This window comes from Spinacia oleracea, chromosome 4 (assembly GCF_020520425.1).
Source record: "Spinacia oleracea cultivar Varoflay chromosome 4, BTI_SOV_V1, whole genome shotgun sequence".
Taxonomy (NCBI): Eukaryota; Viridiplantae; Streptophyta; class Magnoliopsida; order Caryophyllales; family Amaranthaceae; genus Spinacia; species Spinacia oleracea.
In genome coordinates this window covers 38,336,776-38,359,995 of record NC_079490.1, presented here as the reverse complement: position 1 = coordinate 38,359,995, position 23,220 = coordinate 38,336,776, and the positions used below count along the sequence as shown (strand labels likewise).

General features: G+C 38.1%; 2 protein-coding genes across 4 annotated transcripts; both read right to left on the bottom strand.

The window, feature by feature from the left end:
• Positions 1–313: 313 nt before the first annotated feature.
• Positions 314–22,134, bottom strand: LOC110806143 (uncharacterized). Of its 3 annotated transcripts, none has more exons than XM_056843552.1 (5): positions 21,952–22,132; positions 20,735–20,892; positions 19,195–19,261; positions 6,099–6,200; positions 314–910 (listed from the first exon to the last, which is right to left on the bottom strand). In XM_056843552.1, the coding sequence occupies exons 1-4, from the start codon at positions 22,081–22,083 to the stop codon at positions 6,102–6,104; spliced, it is 456 nt and encodes a 151-aa protein (XP_056699530.1). In that variant the 5' UTR covers positions 22,084–22,132; the 3' UTR covers positions 314–910; positions 6,099–6,101. The 3 variants fall into 3 exon arrangements, with proteins under 3 accessions (XP_056699530.1, XP_056699532.1, XP_021867470.1); XM_056843554.1 differs by lacking the exon at positions 314–910 and adding an exon at positions 912–1,224 and having other exon boundaries at positions 21,952–22,133; XM_022011778.2 differs by lacking the exons at positions 314–910; positions 6,099–6,200 and adding an exon at positions 17,286–17,473 and having other exon boundaries at positions 21,952–22,134.
• On the bottom strand, positions 14,530–17,155 carry LOC130472463 (uncharacterized). The gene has a single exon (XM_056843551.1). The coding sequence runs from the start codon at positions 17,077–17,079 to the stop codon at positions 14,530–14,532; it is 2,550 nt and encodes an 849-aa protein (XP_056699529.1). The 5' UTR covers positions 17,080–17,155.
• Positions 22,135–23,220: the final 1,086 nt, after the last annotated feature.

The following is a 23,220-nucleotide window of genomic DNA, read 5'->3' as shown; positions in this document are numbered from 1 at the left end:
TATATACCTGGTACTATATGGAATAATACAGACAACACTATTCTCTCTCTTACTCCTCCTGTTTATTCACAAATAATAAATATAGTAAAAAATAAGTTATGTATAAATAATAAAATATAATAAATAATAATCATAAGTTGAATTAAATAAAAATTAAGTTAAACTGAACTAGACTAGACTGAATGCTCCTGAACTAAACTGAAATCCTGAAACTGAAATTAAGCCAAAAATAAAAAAAAACCTTAGTCTTAATACTTCGTACAAAAGACCTTCATTAATGTGTGAAAAATGTTATCTCGCAACAATTTATCAATTAAAGAAAATAGCAATTGACTATTAGAATACCTTCATTTAAAGTTCACCATACACAAAAAATATTGAATAAAAACCTTCATTTACATTTTTCATATCCAAACTACACTACAAGAATTTGTATCTTTAATGACAATCTAATAACGACGGGTCAAAAGTTCCATCACAAAAGCCTTTGCGATGGGACTAATAACCAAACAAAGGCGAGAACAACAGTCGTAAAAGACGGATTTTCCATTAATAACGGCCCCACTTTTATGACGGGTACGCGACGGGAAATCTCGTCGTTAATCAACGATTATTGACCTTTAGCGACGGGATTTCCTGTCGTTAATGGTACAATTTCTTGAAGTGCTAATTCATCCATTTACAAGCTCCAATCCAAAGAATATTTACACTCTCGCCACAATATGGCCGATACATTCCAAAAAAAATAAACCAAACCAATATGGCAATATGGTCCGAAAAAAGACCATAAAAAACTATTCCAAAATATTACTTCTTCGTATGTATTTAGATCAAATGTTGATTCCTCCAATTCAATGCATCATGAACAACTTGGCCCAGAATTCGATTTTGATACTTGTAAATTCATAATCTGAAAGCGTAAAGAACATTTTCGCATTAGTAACATTTAGCATACGTAAATGTCAATGAGATAGGCTACGTTACATCAAGGTCATCCAAAGAGTAAAACAAATGCAACTCCATGAATTGATAGAACCAAAATTAGTTCAGAATAAATAGCACAAATGACACGTAAACCACAGTCTTTGTCATTCAACTACAAATGAGCTTATGTTTTTAGCTCAACTTTCTTCATACACTTCAGAATTATAGCTCAACTTTGTTTGCACACTTGAGAATTGTAGATTTCATTGCATCCTTATCCAGAAACAGTTGAACCATCAACTACCAAAATCAGAAAAGATACGTCAAAAGGGAAAACAACAATACTTTGTTTGAAGTTTCAACGCCAGTAGATTACTTGACAGTGAAATCCCTTGACAGCCAAATGATGATACTGGTATTATTTTTTTTGATAAAAATAAAAGGTAAGGAATAAGATGAAACTGGCATTTAGACTCTGTAATTCATTAAGGAAGTACTTTCGATTTCCCTTTCTCTATCTCTTATGTTATCGAGTTCCAAGAATTATAAACTTCTGACAATTATGGAGCAAGGCAACCTTGGCTAAAATGTGTCTGGCTATACTATATATAAATATGCCAAGTGATGAGCCAAAATTTATCCCAAGTTTAATGCAAAATGTGCACAAATCAGTGGACCAAATTAACAATTAATAACTATCTGATCCCAGCATAAAAGCATGAAACCGGCACATCAAGGAGCAAGGGGAGAGAGTCTGATGTGAAGAAACTCTTAACAAAATCCTGAAAGTGACAGCAATTGATCTTAAAAGCTAGCACAATAAAACTGCTCAATATACTTGACAAACATGTTAAAAATTAAAGACAAGGGACTTATTTCCCCAGTTACAACTCAATAACATACACCTAACTGAGTCCAAAACCACCCACAAAACCAATTGAGGTAACAAAGATGGGTTTGGACTTTGGAAGCAATTGCTAACGTCTTCCTTTCCTATTCTTTTCCTAAGGGCACTTTTATCAGCTGATATGCAATAATTATATAGATTAATAGCAAAACTGTTGTTAAAACAACACTATTAAAAGAAAATTATGGCATAGTGATAAATGAAACATAAGAAAAATTGTGGAAAAATAAATAAAGGTGTGAAATGGACATTCAATTATAGACAATAACATGGAATGATAACATATTAAGTATGCACTTCAATAATTTACTCACCACACATTTCAAAAAGAATGAAGGTAATTCAGAGTAGTTTTCTTATATTAGAAGATAAGAAAATAAGATTAAGAGGATAAGTTTTTTGTATATCTTTAGAGTATTCTAGGCATGTCCTTCATCGGACTCTTTGGCATTCCAGCTGAAGCAAATTCTTTATCGACCCACATGATTCCTCTTCATTTGAGGATCCTTTTTCCTTCCAACAGCAAGGAGTCCTTGTATGAGGAGAGAGAGAGAGAAAGAGGAAGAGGAAGAGGTTGGGGATCCATTGTGGATGCTCTTCGGGGCAATTATATGCAAAATATCTTATCCTATCAATCTTATTTTCTCATCTTCAAACATGAAAAACAACTTAGCCTCAATAAGTCTTTTTGAAATGCATGGTCGGCAAATAATTTATTGAAGTGCATGCTTGATATGTTATCCTTCGGCAAATTGAAGATTTGAAGTGCATGCTTGATATGGTATCCTTCAATGTTATCGAGTTATTAATTATAAATTGAATGTTCATTTCACATCTTCATTTATTTTTCTTAAAATTCCCTTTACTTTCAATCCTTCTTAAATTTTCACATGACAAATGAACCTTTATTGAGGTCTAGGTTTTTTACTTTAGTCGATGACAACTATGATTGTGTAGATATTGAGTCAATGACATCAATGATTTAATTCTCTAACTAAGTAACTAGTTCATTTTTATTACAACAAAGCAAGTTTGAGGCTAAGTTTTAAAATCCTATGGCCCACATAATTAAAATCCTTATGACCCACATAATTAAAATCCTTATGGCCCATTATGTAGGCGTTATTAAATGAAAATTCGTAATGAGTTATATGTAATTTTGTTAGGTCTATATCTGGTTATTGTGTGTTTGAGTTTTCAGCGTAAGTGGAGAGTGTACAATTTGTTCGTTCCGTTGAGAGCATGTGGAATGGTAAAGAGCTCTCAAAGGGTATATCCACTCACACTGTTGAACTCTTTATGCTCCAATATCACTCTCAAACCCTCAAGCGACTCTATACATACTCTTCAATTTAACTAGTGCAAGATCTATTCTCAAGTACCTCTCCATGAAAAGTCACCTAAAAGCTACTTAGAGTGAGTTCATCCCAAGTCTTAAGGTGAGTCTCGAATCTAAGTCTTGGGATAATGTGGTAAAAAACTACAACAAGTCTTGAAATGAGTTTGAAAATCCAAGACTCACTCAAGACTCACTTAAGACTCCATTTTTCTCTAACCAAATCAAATTATACCACATCATCATACTTTATCCTATTTAATTATCCTTCTTTTAGGAATTTAGTTGAGTCTGAGGTGAGTCTGGTGATAATGTGTAAAAATAGAGGGAGTCTTGTGTGAGTCTGAATAATAAAAAAGTTAGTGGAATGCTGATGTGGCAGAGTATGAAGATTGTGGGTGAGTCGGAGGGATAAACTCACCCTTAATAGCTCTATTGTTGGGTAGAGTTGGCTCTCCATTTTCTCTCTCCTCTAAGAGCCCCTGAAGAGCAAATTGTACTTTGTATATAGGTACAAGATACCCTTAGATACCTACCTCGAAACCTCCAACAATGGTAAGTATCTGTTGAAGGTACACCTAATTGTGGTGGTCCTACAATATTTAAAAAAGTCACGGACGCATGTCATACAAGAGATAGAACTAGTTCTCTAAGAAAAGTTAAGTGGCTATTGGACAAGAACATCACTAGTAGCTTCTAATTAGAGCAATTCATTGGGAAGTTTCAAGTAACACTCTAACTAGTTCTTGGACAAGAGAGAAAATGAAGAGCCATCTCTACCGCAACAAGGAGGCTCTTGAGTAGCTCTTGAGTGATTCTCTCTGGAGAAACACGAGAGACTCCTAGTGAAGAGCCACTTGGTTTTCTTTGGATAGCTACCTCTATCTCTAATTGTGTGGCATATTTCCCTCTATGTCCATGAGGGACCATGATTTAGAAATTTTTTTTTTTGGCCCATGCATGAGCAGATCTATCTCCATGGAGAGGACAAACCCCGTTGTTAGTTTTTTTGGGTAGGTTTCTTGAGGGTACCTTGTAGAGAAAATGGTAGAGAGAGAAGGAAAAGCCCTTTAACATCTCTAGTGTCTCTACATGGAGAGTTGTAATACCACCCAAGAACTAGTTTTCTAAGTTCTCTTTCCTTGGAGAGCCTTCCAAGGTACCCAATGGAGTTACTGTAACATGTAATGATGTAAACAAAAATGCAGTAGTTACTACGCAAGCAAGCAAGGAAACACGCTAATCGGTGAAAACTTGCCAAACCATATTGCGATTTGTTAATAACAAATTGAATGACAACATAGAGGATATGGAAGTTTTCCTATTATGGCTACAATTTTGAAGTCACATGATTTTCTTTGGTGACTTAAAAACCTCACCCCATCACCTAAAATGGCAATCGATTTTTATCTCTATCATCTTTTATCTTCCCTTGTACACAAAAGTCTACAAGTTGACTATTAACTACATACTCTTGCTTGATGATAAGATGTTACAAATTTCATCAATACTTATTAGTTCAGAACCTACACTACACACGAGCATTTTGTATTGGCAACCAACTTAAGTTGGTCACCTTGAAAGAGCCTTTTGGTATTAGGAAAGACCGAGAAAGGAAATCATGACAAGAGTCTATATCTTTCCTCATTCCTAATATCTCAAAAAGATCTCTCTCGGTTGGAAATCTAGATTAGCTGAAGGAAAAAAGCACTACGGCAAGAATCAGCCTTCAAAGTGTGGGAGGAAAGGGCACAAAACTAATCCCCGTCCTCCCAAGAAAATCCATCTAGGAAGATCTCCAATAAGCTCTAATCTAAGACGGACTGAACACAAATCATTAAGATCAAAGAACACATTAAATTTGTTAATCTCAGTGTACAATAAGCTACAAGCTGCACCAAAACCATAAATTTTACCAAAGAGTGATACCTAGATAAAAACACAAGACTTACTGGACCAATTTCAGTGGGCTCCAGAGGCGGACCTATATAGACCCCAAGGGGTCCAAAGGGACCCCCATTATTTTTGGGAAAAAACTGTAAAATTGATATTGGGTAATTAATTGCACTTGAAATATTTAATTTTATTTTTAATTAACTTACATTAGTAACAAGGAAATATACGTGTAGCATAATGGTTGCTTGAATACTATGTCACACATGGGACCTAGGTTCGAATCCTTCTTAATGGGAGGCTAAATATGATTTTTATCCCCTTTTTACTTTTTCTCCTCATCCTTTTACAAGTCGTTTTTCCGTTATCCTTTTTTTTTTCTTTTTTTTTTCCTATAATGGTTCATGATTTTGCTTTTACGAAAAAAAAAGGATTGTTATTTTTTCTTCAAAAAGGTTTTGCAATTAATTCCTTCGTATATAATAGCATAATGCCCCATAAGCGTTAAGAATGATGTTCCTTTTTCTTATTAGTGTTTTTGTGTACTATTTGTTCAGTAACAATTATTGTAATAAAGTAAATCTCTTTCAAATTATGATAAACTCGTATTTTTCATTTTAAATTGAAATTGCGCCAAATTATTGTTGTAATTTGAACTAAGTGTTGAGTTTTATTGTTATGAAAAACCAAAACTAAAGATCATAAATCATCCACGTATTTTATTATAACGTTTTTAATATTTCGTCTACTTACTCTCAACATTAACCCCCTAAAAAGAGCAAATATGAGAAATTAGAAAGCAAATTAAAAATAAAAATTGGACCCCCATTTATAAATTCCTGGATCCGCCCCTGGTGGGCTCCCAAGTGAAACCCAAGCTTCTTGAGGAAAAACTCTACCAGGAAGCATCCTACATAAACTCAATTACTTTGTAATTGTATACCCTAAGTCCGATTTCCAGCAGGGGTTGCCAGACACAGACATCTACTCTATAAAACCCTCTTCCGTTCAGCAAGAGGGCCAAAGTTACGGTTATACCTTTTATACATCCTTGTATAACAACTGGAACTTTGGTATCTTTTCTGGAGGCAAAGGACAGGTCACGATCAGCTTGCCCTTCATGGCTCCTCTATAAATAGCCTGCAAACGTGAAAAAATACTTGTTTAAAAAATGTAACTTGCTAGGGATCATGAACGTGCTTGATTTACTAAGCAGTTAACCAGATTCCATAGTACAATCACAATTAATTTAGCAGTATACAGTCAGAGCACTTTAGATGAACCCAAGACCTGGTTTGCCTAGTAGAACACGGAGTAATACTTAAGTAAACTTCTATTTGTCTATTTTCAGCCCCTGGCAAGTGGTAATACTGCCAACAAGAACTCAACATTGAGATAAGGCCAAAAGGACCTATTTTTAGTCCCATATTAAGAAACTACTGGACTAGTATTGTCAAAGGCTGAATGGCCAAATGAGAATTTAAATAACCGTCCGTATACTCTATCTTGTCAAATGAGTAGCAAATAATGAAGTTTGACAACAAATGGGTATTTCCGAACACCACAAAAGCTCAATTATTTGTCAAAACGCAGTCTGGTGACTGGTGAGTGTATATGTCAAATATCTCTCTGTTTATTTTGTTTCTACATTATTTATTTTCTTTTAGATTTTGTGTTTGAAATTTTCCATATCTCTTACAACTCTCCTCTCTTTTCCCACCCACCCCCCCTTCTCTTTTCACTCTTCTCTCCAATCCCTTCACAGATATTGTGCCCAGTACCCACTCCAAGCCCTTCACCCCCCACCCCTCCCCCCCTCCCACGAGAAAAAGAAGATAAAAAGAAAACCATTTCTATTTGTGAAGAGTGCTGGAGTACATTAATCTCTGTTTTCCTTTATGATTTTATTTTTAAAATTGTACCGTCATCGTATTAGATTTTGACATTTATATGAGGGAATTGCCATTTTGAAACTAAGCATCAAACCAAAATGGGCAAGTTAAAGAAATGTGACCAGGATATGAATTTGATAAGTGGGAGCTAGACGAGCATTGTAAAGAAGTATTGTTCTTGTAAAACACTAACCTTGACTTATAAAATGCATACCTATTGATTTCTTTGGCTAGGTCGAAAGATGAATTGAGAAAAATGGTAATGGAGAGAAACAAGGAGAGAGAAAGGAAAGCGGACAGATGAGAGGAAAAAAGGGAAATAGAGAAGAGGTTAAAGATTTTTATTTTTCACATAAACAGGCAAAATACACACCAATAGTATTGCAACTAAGTAAATAACACATGCGCTCACAGAATCGGCTTTTGGTAACGTTTTGGACCCAAATTTAGTTTAGGGATTTATAAACAGATTTAATTCCACAAATTTTAATTGAATACCCATATAGCAAACGGGGGTAAAATCAAAACCCATTTGAATATTTGCTCATATACTAGCGAATGTAAGAAGGAGATCAAGCGATGCTCCGGTTAGGAGGTTAGAAGGGTGGCAAAGGGATAGGGTGGCAAGCAGTGGCGAACCCAGGATTGTAAAGCAGAGGTGGCACGAAAGCTTTACAAATACTTCGTAGTTGTTAGTGTAAAAAGACATTGTTATAGTTTTTAGTATAAAAAATAAAAACTGGGTAACTCGTAAGGCATTTTTTCATAATGTTAATCAATATAGTTGATTGTAGATACCATGAAGTTCAAATTGATTGAGATTTTTTTTGTAAATGTATCAGTAAAAGTCTAAATACAATGTACATAAATAAGATGACTACTATGGTGATGAGTAAAAATATTAAAAAAGAAAGACGAAAGGTTGATGAGTTGGTAGTCGAACTCGTGACCTCTAGGCGAAAATAGAGTTTACAAAACCTCACCTAATCAAATAGTCAAACTTGTGAAAGCAACTATTTTATTTCCTAAAATGAAAATGGTGCAATATTTATGAAACCTCTAAAAAGGTAAATAGTGTAATAATATTGGAATGGGGAAAGTATATGATTTCCTATACAGTGGGTAGTGGGTGTCTACCTACCTGTGTGGGTGAACCAACAATTTTATTCCCCTTTACTTCATAGTAGCTCATACAATGCCCTGATTTCAGGTTTCTTCTTAAAAGAAGGTGCTTTCTTAAGAGTTTCCATCAATCAAACAAGAGTTTCCATCAATCAAACATGCTTTCAGGATGAACTAGTGGGTGAACCAAATCTGATGGTGTATTTGAATTTTGAAACCTTATTTTTGATGGTAACTGATATATTGGTTTTATATAAAGTTTTTGCCCGGCAACGATGCCAAAATTTGACAGGTTAAATCGTACTCCTATCAAAGATAAACTTATAGTTTACCAACTAATAATATAGCTAGGGAAGTAGGGATCGTATCCGCAGGGAAACAGTGTTCCTCCTCCTACTAATAATATAGCTACTAAAGTAAGGATCGTATATTGCTAGACTACAGGTAATAGGTAAAATTTGTTGTTTGAACAATTAATCTACAACATTAAATAAATGATGGGAAAATCAATATAAAAAGGTCTAGGGTGGCGGCTCACCACAAATGTAGACTAGGATTGGACGACAGATAATAATAATCAAAACCAAGGATAACATGCATCTTTCGAACTTATGAATCCTTTAGGAAATACAACTAACAGACTCTCGCAGTCTACTAGAAATAATCTTATCGTATAGTCTTAGGTCAAAAGCATCAGAATTATACCTCTCAAACGCATAATCTAAGGTGATGATTGATGATACGTGGTGATTGATGAGATTAAGACATTTCATGTGCCCTTTGGTTCCAAATGTTTTGACGTTTCAGGGGATATGAAAGATGAGCATTATGGATTGATTGATTTTGAAATGAATTATGGTTGCATTGACCCTTGATGAAGGTCAACTTTATCCCACTTGTTATATGCATAATGCTTGGATTGTGATTGGCTGTGAGGTTTTGAGCCTGAATGTCTATGCATTGACCTGAGTCATTGGTTTGCGACTATTAGTATGCTTAACACACTTGTACTTTGCGCATGATGAAAGGCCGTTCTTTAGGAAGCCTCCAGACAATGCTAGATACATTTGTTCCTACTTTTTCATTCTCATACTTAGCCTTGACCATTTTTCTTGATTAACTCTACAAATAACCCTATTAGCTTCGTTGGTTACTTGTCCCAACTCTAGCTTGGGGGAGCTATCATTTGTTGGTTGTGGTTCTTTATTATTGGATGTTTGGCATTCTAGGTCATTGTTACTCAAGGTTCTGTCGATGGGAAGTGAATATGGAAGAGTTATAAGTATATATTGACACCGAAAGTTGTGATTGTGGTATCATATTTTAGCTTGTATATTTTTAGCTTTTTATTTTCGTCGTTATTTTCATTCAAAAAAAATCAAATAAAAAAAAGTCAGAAAAAGAAAGAAAATAAAAAAAAAACATGTTTATTAGTTTCGTAGTTAGAAAAGCACGGAAACGGGTAGAAGTTGATTCTTATTTTATATATTTCCTCCGTTCCGGAAATATCGTACCATTTGTTTTTTACACTATTCACACTCCGACCTTGGCCATTTGTTGTGATTCGTTCGTAAGAAAATTTTAGTCATGTGAGGTCATGTTAGATTCGTATCGATATATATTTTCTTAATATTATTTTTTTATAATTTTTATTTGCACGCGATTTGAGATATTAAGAGTCAAAGTAATGGTTAGAAGAGTAAAAGTCAACCATGGTGCGATATTTCCGGAACGGAGGAAGTATTTGGTACTTCTTCCCCCATGGTTGAGAATTGGGAAATGTTGAGTAAGTAGTCGTGTGGAGATGATGTTTGACATCCAATGCCAATGGTGTTGTTTGTTATGTTTGCTCCCCAAGTTAGGCTATACTCTCACATACCCAAATTTTCCTTACCCCTTGTTTATACCGGGCTAACGTTACAAGCTTAATAAAAGTCCTTTTTTATCACTGTGCAATGTGTGTAACAAAATAGTTAAAGAGTATATGCGCATTTCGAGTCGACTCCGGCGTAGGTTGAGTGATTAGGAGATCCTTCAAACACATGAGTGTTGTGAGTTGGGAGGGGCTACTATTCATTTGATTAGTTGTGAGTTGGTGAGTGAACGGGCCACATTTGGTTCGCTTAGCCCGCCACAAAATGAGAGGAGCGATTCCCATGGTGAGGTTCAATCTTTGATTTTATGCGTATACCTTGTGAGCCTTGCGTGACTTTTGTACAGGTTGATGTGTGACTATGAGGACTGGATAATTCGGTCATGATATTTGCTTATCGTGATTTGATCTTTGATTCATCGCAAATCTTTTATATTGAACTTGGGTTGAGTTGATTGTCTTGTGTCTCATTGATGCTCTTTGCTTAGGGACAAGCAAAGGTTTAGCTTGGAGGAGTCTGATACATTGATTTTATATAGAGTTTTTATCCTCGCCCCTTAGTACTTTTTGATCTCAAATGAGCTCTTCGGAGCTATTTTAGTACTAATATGTGTTGTGTAGTGTGCTTTGAGTTTGCTTGTTTAAGGAGAAATTGGCCTTTCTAAGCTCGTTTCACGCTTTCCGGGCCACTACACGATCCCGAGCTAGTTCGGGATGATCCTAGTCGACTCTAAGGAGCCTATGAAGCCTATGTTTGAGCTTAAGAATTAGACTCGGTGTCTAGAAGAAAGAAGGACGTCAAAGAGCTTACCCCGAAGGTCGCCCGGCGACCAAAAGGCGAAGGGCGTCCGACCGGGCGAATTAAAACAATAGATTGGATGACAACGCCAACCCCCCATCTGGCAGATGGCCTTCTGTTCAGATTTAAGGGCGAAAGTCGACCATCGGGTAGATATTGAACATTATACGCGCGGCAGATCGGGCGGGAGTCGGCCCGATCGAGCAGTTAGAAATTCAAGTTTCATGCTCAGCTGCTGCTACTCGTGCCCGATCGGGTGACGACTTTTTTACCGCTTTTTGTAGTTAATGATCCGAGTTTTTCCTAATTTTTGGAAAGCCTATAAATACGAGTTTTTAATAGTTTACAAAACACTTTAGATTTCCAGAAATTTTATGCACTTAGTTTATTTCTCTCTCTAGAAACCCTTGTTAATTAATTTTCAATTTTGATCCAAAGTTTCGATCTTTGAAGTTCAATCCTTCGTTCTTCAATTCGATATTGCTTTATTCTCTATTTCAATTACTTAATTCCATTTATGTATTCATTAAATATGTTTTTTTAATTTAAATATGTGTCAGTTGTTTATTTTCTTGGGTTTAGGAGATCCATGAATGTTTGATTGGGATTGGATTGGTTTTGCTAATGGATTATTGATTTCAATTTCTATAGTCTGTTTGGGAGGACTAATTTGATTGAGTTTGGTTAACCTTAAATTATGCGTCGAGAGGTATAAATCTAATGTTTTTTTACCTAGACTATTAGATAGGATTATTTCTAGTACAATGTGAGAGTTTGCTAGTTGTGTTTCCTAAAGGATTCATAAGAATCAAAAGATGCATGTTATCCTTACTTTTGATTATTAGTTGATTATTATTGTTTGTCGTCCAATCCTAGTCTACATTTGTGGTGAAAGGCTGCTTTTTTTATCTTAAATGAGCTCTTCGGAGCTACAAATCATTTCTTGTTTGATTGGTGACAATGACGATCTCCTACGAAGATTACCCCAAAACATTCTGGGACTAAGGCTTTGTTGTTGTTGTTGTTGAGCTCTTCGTAGCTATTTTAGTAACAATATGTGTTGTGTAGTGAGGTTAGAATTTTCAGGTTATCTAGAGGAAAATTGGTTTTTCTAGGCCCGTTTCATGCTTTACAGGCCCTACCAGATCCCGAGGTAGTTCGGGATAATCCTAGTCGACTACAAGGAGCTTATGAAGCTTATGTTTGGGCGCTAAGAGTCTGACTCGGGCTTTGGAAGAAGGAAAGAACGTCCACGGGGACAATCGAGCACGCGCCCGATGTCCACCGGACAACATTCGCCCAACCAGGTGAATTAACTCCAAGGTTCTTCACTGCAGCGCGCATTTGATCGGGCTACGTTAGCCCGGTCCCTATCAGGCGAGAATCTTTTCCTCAGCAGCAGGGTCGAAGTTCGCCCAACAGGGCGAATATTAGAGCTTTATGTAAAGCCCTGGGCCCTGGGTAGGCTTCACAACACACACAGACACAAATAGGGGAAAAGAGGAGAGAAGCTGTTGATTAGTTGAACTCAATAGTCAAAAGGTTACAAAATGAGTAGCTTTAGGCTACCAATCTCAGGTGAGTAACTTGAGGTTACTAATCTCCAGTTCTACCAAAATGATTCTCCATACATTCTCTTTCTTCTCCTCTCTTATTTATACAACTAGGAAGCTAAGCAAGTACAATTTCATTAATGCTCCTTTGTCTGCTTTCTGCTTTTCCTGTCAGTTGGTGCTAACGGCTCTCCTTGCTGCAGTGGTGTTGTTGTTGGAGTTGTGCTGCTGCTGTTTTTCTCTGTTGCGCCTGTGGTACACCAGCATAGGTGGGTCAGGGCTGTGGTCCATTACAACACCCCGCCCCCAAACAAACACCTTGTCCTCAAGGTGGAAGTCCGGAAAGCGATCACTGAGCAAGGTGGCAACCTCCCATGTCGCATCAAATGCGGGCAGTCCCTTCCACTTGATCAAAACCATGGTGCCCTCTCCTTCCTGTTCGCGCACACCCAATAACTCCTCCGGTTCCACCACTAGTTCCAACTCAGGGGTGAGTTGCATAGGCAAGGTGGTGTTTGACATCTTTTCTCGTACTGCTCTCTTGAGTTGAGACACATGGAAAACTGGGTGGATTCTGCTGGTGTGGGGTAATTTGAGCTTGTAGGCCACTGGTCCAACCTTCTGTAATATCTCGAATGGGCCGTAAAAACGGGCTGACAGTTTTTCATTGAGCCTTTTGGCTAGGGATCGTTGCCTATAAGGTTGTAATTTGAGAAATACCTTATCTCCCACTTCAAAAGTCTCATCTCTTCTTCTCTTATCCGCATTGTGCTTCATGATTTGTTGAGCCCGCAATAAGTTGAGCTTGAGTTCATCTAGAACTCCGTCTCTTTCACGAAGCAACTCATCCAAGGTGTCCACAGGAGTGTGCCTTGCTTCCAGTCGTAGCAGGCGCGGAGGATCCCTGCCATAGACTACCTTGAAAGGTGTCATGGCAGTGGACATGTGAGGGGAAGTATTATAGGAATACTCAGCCCAAGAAAGCCACTTGGCCCATTCCCTCGGCCTCTCATTTGCAAAGCAGCGTAAATAAGTTTCAAGCCCCTTATTCACGTTTTCTGATTGGCCGTCGGTTTGCGGGTGGTACGACGTACTCCTCTTCAATTCGGTACCATGGAGTTTAAACAACTCCTTCCAAAAGATGCTGAGAAATACCCTATCCCTATCCGAAACAATAGAAACAGGGAAGCCATGCAACCTAACCACCTCCCGAACAAAAATCGCAGCCACCGATAGTGCTGTAAAGGGATGTTTAAGTCCAATGAAGTGGGCATATTTCGACAATCTGTCCACCACAACTAAGATCGTATCCACCCCCTTTGAAGGAGGTAACCCTTCGATAAAATCCATGGTGAGATCATCCCAAACCGCCAATGGTACCGGCAACGGCTGTAACAACCCGGCGGGGTGTTGCTGAGAGTGTTTGTTCTGTTGGCACACCCGGCACTCACGTACGTATCGAGCCACACTCTTCCTCATGCCTTGCCAAAACCATTCCGAAGCGAGGCGAAGGTAAGTCTTTACTTCCCCGGAGTGTCCCCCGACCGGCGAGTCATGGTACTCGCGAAGTAAAAGGGGAATGAAAGCAGAGGTTTTGGCAAGCACGGTTCTCCCCTTATATAACAGCTTATCCCCCACCAAGGAAAACCCCATCATCTGCTTACCCTCCCTTACTTCCTGTCGAATGGTTGCCAACCCCCTATCCTTCTTGATTTCCTCCTCCAATGTGCCCCAATCCACCCCCTGTGACGTGAGTAGTGTTCCCAATTCTAGAGTTCCAAATTCGAACTCCCCATCCCCCTTCCTAGAAAGTGCATCCGCTACCCGGTTTGAGGTGCCGGGTTTGTATTGAATGTCAAAATCAAATCCAATCAACTTCCGCACCCACTTTTGATAGTCCGAACCGATTTCCCGCTGTTGAGTTATATGCCTTAGGCTCTGTTGATCCGTTCGAATAACAAAGTGCCTGCCCATAAGATAGTGTTTCCATTTTTCCACAGCCAAGCATATTGCCATTAGCTCCTTTTCATATATGGATTTCCCTCTTGCCCTTGGGCCCAGAACGCGACTATAGTATGCAATTGGTCGCCCTTCTTGCATCATCACAGCCCCCAACCCATACCCCGAGGCATCCGTTTCGATCACAAACTCCTTGCCGAAGTTCGGCATAGCCAAAACAGGAGCAGAAGTCATAGCATATTTCAGCGCCTCAAATGCTTGGGTTGCGGTTTCAGTCCACCCAAAGCTGTTTCAGCAGGGACAAGACAATTTGTATGTGCTCCACATGATCCGTCTCACAGGGGCTGTAAATCAATATGTCATCAAAGAAGACAAGTACAAATTTTCGCAAGTAAGGTCGGAATACCTCATTCATTAGGGATTGAAATGTAGCGGGAGCATTGGTGAGGCCGAACGGCATTACTAGAAACTCGTAATGCCCCTCATGTGTACGAAACGCTGTCTTATGTGTGTCCTCCGATCGCACCAAAATCTGGTGATATCCGGCCCGCAAGTCCAGCTTAGTGAACACCTTAGCCCCATATAACTCATCGAGTAGCTCGTCGATCACGGGAATTGGGTATTTGTCCGGGATCGTCTCCTTGTTGAGAGCTCGGTAGTCTACACAAAATCGCCAAGACCCGTCTTTTTTCTTGACCAATAGGACAGGACTTGAAAACGGACTGGTGGATGGTTTTATGATTCCTGCCTCTAGCATCTCCCGGATTAACCTTTCGATTTCATCCTTCTGTATCTGCGGGTATCTGTATGGCCTTACCCCCACTGGGTCGCTGCCTTCTCTCAACACTATAGCATGCTCATGCCCGCGGCTTGGTGGCAAGCCTGTGGGCAAGTCAAACACCTCACTGAACTGCTCTATTACTCTTCGCAAGAACATGGGCATGGCTGGCCCCTCTTTCACCGAATCCTCCAACTGATTGAACTCTAACAGAATACCCCCACCTTCTTTCCTTATCACCTTCAACATGGCCTTCAAGGAGATTTTGGACTTGGCCAGAGAAGGGTCCCCTTGTAATGTCACCGTCGAGCCACCCAGTTGGTACCTCATGGTCTGAGTTTTCCAATTGGTGACCACCGACCCCAGCTTTTCTAGCCACTGTATCCCCAAAATCACGTCCGAATTGCCCAATTCTAAAGGCAAAAAATCCTCTTCTATCACAATTTGGGAGTTGAGTTTCAGTTTCACCTGTTTACAAATACCCGTTCCTTTCACTGCTTCTCCATTGCCGAGAGACACGCCAAAGCCTGCTGATTTCGTGATTGGTACCTTCAGCTTTTCTACCGCCCGGAGCGATATGAAGTTATGGGTAGCTCCTGAATCCACCATTACGATCACCTCTCCGTCCCCGATGTACCCCACCAATTTGAGTGTCTTGGGATTGGTAATCCCCACAATCGAATTAATGGAGAGGGTGGTCGGGACCTCCGCTTCCATCTGCTCTTCCAGTGAATAAAACTCACCGCCCAACTCCTCTCCGGCCAGCTCCTCCCCACCGTCTTCTTCATCCACCAACAACACACTCATCTCCTTCTTCTTACATTGATGACCTACCCCCCACCTCTCATCACACCTGAAACACAATCCCTTGGCTTTCTTTTCTTGTAATTCGCGCTCCGATAAACGTCTTACTTCGCCGGAAAATCGCGACGACGCGCCTGAGTTTCTGGGTAGGTTGGTGGTTGAAGGAACATTTGTGTGGGATCCAACGGACGAACTCGGTTTGTAGCTGTTGTTTCTGGATAATGGGTTATGAGTGTTTGGGCTCAAGGTTGGGATATTGTGGGCTTGAGAGTTTTGGGCTATTGGGCTAATTTGTGGGGCAGTGGATAAGGGTCCCTTACTGAAATATGAAAAAGATCCGCTCCTATTATAAGATGGTCCCATCTTCTTCACCCGATTCCTCACCTCGACCCGGGAAGCCATAGCCATCGCCTGATCTAAATCCTCTGGGTTGAGAACTCGAATTTCTGCCTTTATTTCCTCCTTCAGGCCATTAATAAATTGTCCCATCAAGATGCTCTCCGGCACATCGTCAAGGGGCGATACAAACTCAATGAAGCGGTTCACATACTCCTCCACGGTGGCGGTCTGGGTGGTGGCCAACCACTGCTCGTGTAGAGTTCCGGCATTCGTCGGTCTATACTTCATCAAAACACGGGCTTTCAACTCATCCCACGTCCTTATCGGATTCCGCCTGGATTCAAACGTGAACCACCGCAACGCGTCCCCCTCCATCGACACCACCGCCGCATCCAGTTTTTCTTGGTCAGTGAGTCGATAAAAATCGAAATACTTTTCACCCCTTAATATCCACCCATCCGGGTCGAGCCCTTCAAACAAAGGCATGTCTAGCTTTCGGTGTTTCCAGTGGCCGCCGCCGCCATCAAACCCACGCCCCCTCCTGTTTTCTCTTGCCTCCGAAAACTCTTCTTCCTCCGCCCTCCTGTCCAGCAATCTTCTCATATCCTCCATAAACTTTTCCTGGTCCTTTTTCATTAAGGCCATTTGAGTGTTCTGCTCTTCCCGCAACCTTTCAATACTCCCCTCAACTCTGGTGGTTGCTTCATTCATGGCTGCTTGGTTTCTGACCGTATCTTCTGTGCTCTTGGCTAGAAAGTTCTCGGCCAATGTTTTTTGGAAGTTCTCCATTCCCGCCTTCAACACGTGTTGGATGTTTGCTTCCAATTCCGCCACTTTCTGGCTTACTTCTTCTAGCCCCGTTTCCAAGGTTTCAAATCTCTGTGAGTTGGAACGTGCCATGTTTCCCTCCTTCCTGGATCTGTCTGCTCTGATACCAACTGTAAAGCCCTGGGTAGGCTTCACAACACACACAGACACAAATAGGGGAAAAGAGGAGAGAAGCTGTTGATTAGTTGAACTCAATAGTCAAAAGGTTACAAAATGAGTAGCTTTAGGCTACCAATCTCAGGTGAGTAACTTGAGGTTACTAATCTCCAATTCTACCAAAATGATTCTCCATACATTCTCTTTCTTCTCCTCTCTTATTTATACAACTAGGAAGCTAAGCAAGTACAATTTCATTAATGCTCCTTTGTCTGCTTTCTGCTTTTCCTGTCAGTTGGTGCTAACGGCTCTCCTTGCTGCAGTGGTGTTGTTGTTGGAGTTGTGCTGCTGCTGTTTTTCTCTGTTGCGCCTGTGGTACACCAGCATAGGTGGGTCAGGGCTGTGGTCCATTACACTTTACACCGCCCGATCGGGCTGGAATTCTTTAGCTATTTACAGCGACAGTTGCCACTCCAGGCGACGACTCCCTTTTCTGCGTTTTTCTTAGTTTAATGGCTCGATTTTTGTAATTTCTAGCAAGACTATAAATACTAAGTCTTAATGACTTAGAAACGATCTTTGATTCCAACACTTTTATTTTACTTAGTTTCAGTTCTCTCAAAAACCCTTGTTATTTGCATTGCCAATTTCAGTTCAAGTTCAATTTCAATCCAAGTATCGTTCTTCAATTCGGTATTGCTAAAATCCTTTATTTTAATTTTTTAATTTAAATGTTGCATTGAATTAATATTCTTGCTTTGCTTAATTTCAATATGTGTGAGTAGCTTTTTTTCTAAAGTTTAGGGGATCCGTAAATGTTTGATTGGGATTGGATTGGTTTCAGTATTGGTTTGTTAATCATGATTTTTATAGTCTGATTTGATTGTTCGTCAATTCTGTTCGGTCGGACTAATTTGATTGAGTTTGGTTGACCTTAGATTATGCGCCGAGAGGCCCAAGAAGTATAAATCTGATGGTTTTTACCTAAGAGCGTTAGATATGAGTATTTCTAGTAAATTGCGAGAGCCTGACAGTTCTATTTTCTAAGGGAATCATAAGATTCGAGAGATGCATATTTTCCCTAGTTGTGGTTATTGATTAATTGTTGTTGTCCGTCGTTCAATCCTAATCTGCATTTGTGGTGAACCGTTACCCTAAACCTTTTATCATCGATTGTTCCTTGGTTAATTCTTGCCTTAGTTTAATACTAAAATCATTATTTTTACTGGTTTTGTAGTCTAAACTTTTTAATTGGTAGTGGTAAATAACATTGTCTCCACGTGGATTCGATCCTTACTTCCCTAGCTACATTGTTAGTTGGTGGATATTAGGTTTATCTTTGATAGGAGTGCGATTTAACTTGTAGTAACTCCTATTAATCTTGTTAGGGGTTTTTTTTAAGTAGCTTGTATTTTAAAAAAAATAAGGAGAAATCCTTGTCTCAGTTACGTAATTGATTCTTATTTCTTGTTTCCAAATATTACAATAATGTTTATGTTTCGAGTATTGATTTGCTTTTAAGTGTTTCTCAACAGAAAAAACATAGTCTATCACTAACATTGAATTAGTTACTATCCCAACCAACACGGTCAGAGTCTCCTAAATGTAAAGGAGTCAAGTGGTGGTCAATGACACAAGGCACAGCAATACAAGTATAATCAGATTATTGACTACAAGTCTACAACTTTGCTTAGTTCACCTTAATTCCTCTGATCTGATTTAATCTCAACTGAACTTAATTTTTCTTAATTTGATTTTTTCTATCTGATCTTTTTCTGATTTGATCTGAATTTATTTTCCTAATCTGATTTGATCTGAATTTATTTTCCTGATCTTGTTTGGTCTGAGTTTTATTGCATTCAAAATTATTTTAGAATTATGACCAGGAGCAAGTCTCAACATGCTCTTAAACGGGTTTTGTCAATCTTGATTAATAAGCAAACAGTGCAAGAATAATTGCCTAAAATGAATGTCATTATCCCCCCACTTGATTGAGAGACAAGTTTCCCACTTAAGAGAACAAGTATGATAGGAAGTGAAAGATCCAAGTAGCCACAATTGTTGGTCAAAAATATTCCAGTTGTCACTAACCTCGACAACATCAATAAAATCCTGTTTTTTGTGAAATGCTCCTATCCATTTAGTGTGATCAGCAGTCCTGTATCAACAACAAAACTAAGAAACATTAGTCTTACAACTCTAAGGATAATAAACTATAACATGCAACATTAAATTCCAGTAACAGAAACAAGGCCTCTTTGTCATGTAAACACGCTGGAATGTTTGGCAATGGCATCCAGAAACTTCTCAGTCAAGGACACTGGAACGAGTAACTATTTGTCATGTTTGGCACACAAAAACTAGAAATGACGTTCCTAATCTTGCTTAATTAAAGAACAGGTTGTCACTTCCTATCTAAGGCTTTTAAGCTATTAACCCACCAAGAAATTCAGACCAATTTCCTCACCTTTTGATCTAAACATTGTGATTCTTGCATTCTCAGTTGAAGAGAAATTTGGTACCTAGCATAAGTAATAAACAAAAGATTTTTTTCGATTCTAATTCTGAAGTAATTTCCAGCTATGCTTTTGACAAAATCTGAGGATAAAAGTCATAGAACCTTCAACCAAACATCATTGACACATATAGATAAGAGAAACTCCTCTAGAATTTCAAAAAATAAAGTTCACCTCTTTAACCAACAAACTTTCCTCAGTGTCATTCCTCTTTCAGCTCTTCGGATCAGTTTCATATACAAACTCATAATTTAATCAAGTTCATATATGGACTACTAGTTCAATTAATTTTGATTAATGAAAAATTAATCAATTAGTGAATGACCATTCACCGACACAGACCCCCTTGTCCTAACCTAACTCCGATAAAGAGCAACATGGTGGGAGCGGAGCATGAGAGCATAACCTAAACACATTTGTGTTATTAACCTAAAGAGCTTGACGCATATCAGAACAAACTGAAATATCTTTAGAATGCCTGATAAACAAACTGCAGACTATAAGTTGCTAAGAGAAAGTGATGTGAGTGGATCCCTTTGCGGGTTCAACTATCCATTAACTGGCTAGAAATCAGAACATTATTGCTCAAGCATGTGAAACAATTCAGGAGCACAGTACGTTAGTCATTGTATTTCTAGCCAATTAGAACATTAGCGCCACGGAACCTGATGAATAACCAAATAGGTTGCGAATCTTGACTCACCTAGTAGAAAATTCAATTAGCATGCCCAGTGGTATTCATTTGGTCACATAACATGCACGAAAGAAAGAAATAACAGGTTGGATAAGGAATTCCAGATAGACAGTGGAAATTTCATGAAAGAATGTCACCTATACTCAACCTATTAACTGTAGCCGTCACATCAGAAGAAAATTATGCAGAAAAAGGCGTTAGGAGACAACATTCATGAGTCCTAACTCCAACGCAAAAAGTGTATTCATAATTAATTAGGAAAAGAATTATCCCTCCTAACCAAATCATCAAATGGATTTGACTCTAAAATCATAGAAACCTATGCTATACTACAACGTGAAATAACAGGAAATGCTGACACTAAATGGACGAATCCAAGAACAAGAACAGCAATGTAGTGCTATAGACAAAGAAAACATACCCAGAATCCATCTTCATATGGTGCGCATTAAAGAAAAAGATTGTTGAAGGTATGAATGTGATGTCAAAGTACTTGACATACATCTGCACGTCCTCTGAATCAATATCAACCAATGCAATACTAGCAAATTTGGAGACATCACGAGCCGATTTAGCCAACTGCCTCAAGTAACATAAAATGAAGAGTTATATGTGAATCCAACCTTAAAGTCATAAATTAGAAAGTTCAACAGTCATCCTCAACATCAAAAATCAAAATACCAAACGCATGCGTATGGCATTCAACGCCCTTCTAAATTAAGCATTAAGCAATGCTTGAAATCAAAGTCCTCGGCTTTGTCATCTCTATTTTGTAAGGGAACCCTTGAGGTCATTATGGAGACTTTTTGGTATCCCCTATAAAATAGTCTATAGTACCCTCATTCACAACTAAATTAAACATATTTATTAAATAAAAAAATTACTCCGTAATAATTAATGCCAAGATTTAGGGGAAGTTTATGTAAATTTGCAACCTATGCTACTTTCCTAAGGAAAGCAATATGATTGGGAAAAAAAATTTAAGCAAGATTATTTAGTGACAACAATTAGTTAGTAAAAACTGCAAATAATGCACGTATTCACTTTTCAAGATTAGGAGTAAATAGACTAAACATGTATATACACTAAAATGCATAAAATTATAGATTAGCAGCAAAAATACTAATTGTTCTTTGGGTGTTTGTGAGCAATTTTCTTTACTAATGTCTGTAGTGATTATTTGTAATCCCAATTTTTAATTCTTATACGCATCGCGTGCATAAGACTAGTTTACGGTAGGTGTTGCCCCCTGAAGTCCTGAACCATCTTCGAGATATAAAATAACACTCGGCTGTATAATAGAGACCTTGCTTAGGTACTCGTCTCTAGGGAAGACATAACTACACAACCTCTTAAGATAATCAAACATCATTATATATCCAACAGCAAGTTTCTTTAAACAATATAAATAACCACCCTAAATCAAAAACCCCAGTTTAATTAGTTTCTGCAACAAATTATTAAAAGGGTTTCATTAAAGCTCGTGTAAAATTATGAAATCACATACTGAAATGCTCAAATAAAATCCCAAAAAACGGTTGTGGAATTACAGTAGGTTCGGAATTGAAAGTAGAGACTACGGCAATTAATTAAGCAATAACAATGATGATGAAAATAGAGGGAGGAGAGAGAAAATACGATATCGTCGAGTTGAAGACAAACGGTATCGGAAGATCGGCCGAAGCGGAGGATGAGTACTTTGTCGATGGTATCTCTGATTATGGAGTCCACCTCTTTCTTCTTCGTCAGCGTATCCACAACGTTGCTCATCTTTTTCTTTTATTGATATCTTACCAGCATGACTGAACAAAATCCCAAATTCTTATATGAAACTGTCCTCACTATCAATTCTTATGTGAGACCAGTTCACACTTGCGAATTTAGGTATGTTACTTCTATAGTTTAGACATGTTACTTTTTTTTATTTTCAGATGAGGTACTTTTTTTAGTTTAGGTATGTTACTTGTATAGTTTATATATGTTACTTTTTTTTATACGGAGTGGTTTTAGGAGAGATACCTTTTTAGTTTAGGTATGTTACTTTTTTTTTTTTTTTTTTTGGTGCGTGTGAGCCACAAGGGCAATATAAATTACAAATGGGGGTGGGGGGATTCGAACCTGAGACCTATTGTACACAGGCCCTCATCCTTACCCACTAGGCCAATACATCATTGGTAGGTATGTATGTTACTTCTATAGTTTAAACATATGACTTTTCATTTTTTTTATAATTTTAGAGGAAGTACTTTTTTTAGTTTATGTTACTTCTATAGTTTATACATGTTATTTTTTTTATATAATTTTATAGGAAGTACTTTTTTAGTTTATGTTACTTCTATAGTTTATACATGTTACTTTTTTTTATACGGAGTAGTTTTAGGGGAGATACCTTCTTAGTTTAGGTATGTTACTTCTATAGTTTAGACATGTTACTTTTTTTTTATAATAATTTTAGAGGGGTATTTTTTCTAGTTTAGGTATGTTACTTCTATAGTTTAGACATGTTACTTTTTTTTTATAATTTTAGATGAGGTACTTTTTTAGTTTAGGTATGTTACTTCTATAGTTTAGACATGTTACTTTTTTTTATACGGAATAGTTTTAGGGGAGGTACATTTTTAGTTTAGGTATGTTACTTCTATAGTTTAGACATGTGTTGTTTTATTTTATTTTTTAATAATTTTAGAGGAGGTACTTTTTTAGTTTATGTATGTTACTTCTATAGTTTAGATCTGTTACTTTTTTTTTATAGTTTTAGGGGAGGTACGCTATTGCTTTCGCGCTCGTCACACCATCAAGTTGATGGTGTGACTGGTCTCACAGGAGACGCGCTGGAACAAAATAATTTGATGCGAGTGAGCCTATCACATATCCGTATTACCTATTGTACAAGGGCTAATCTTAATC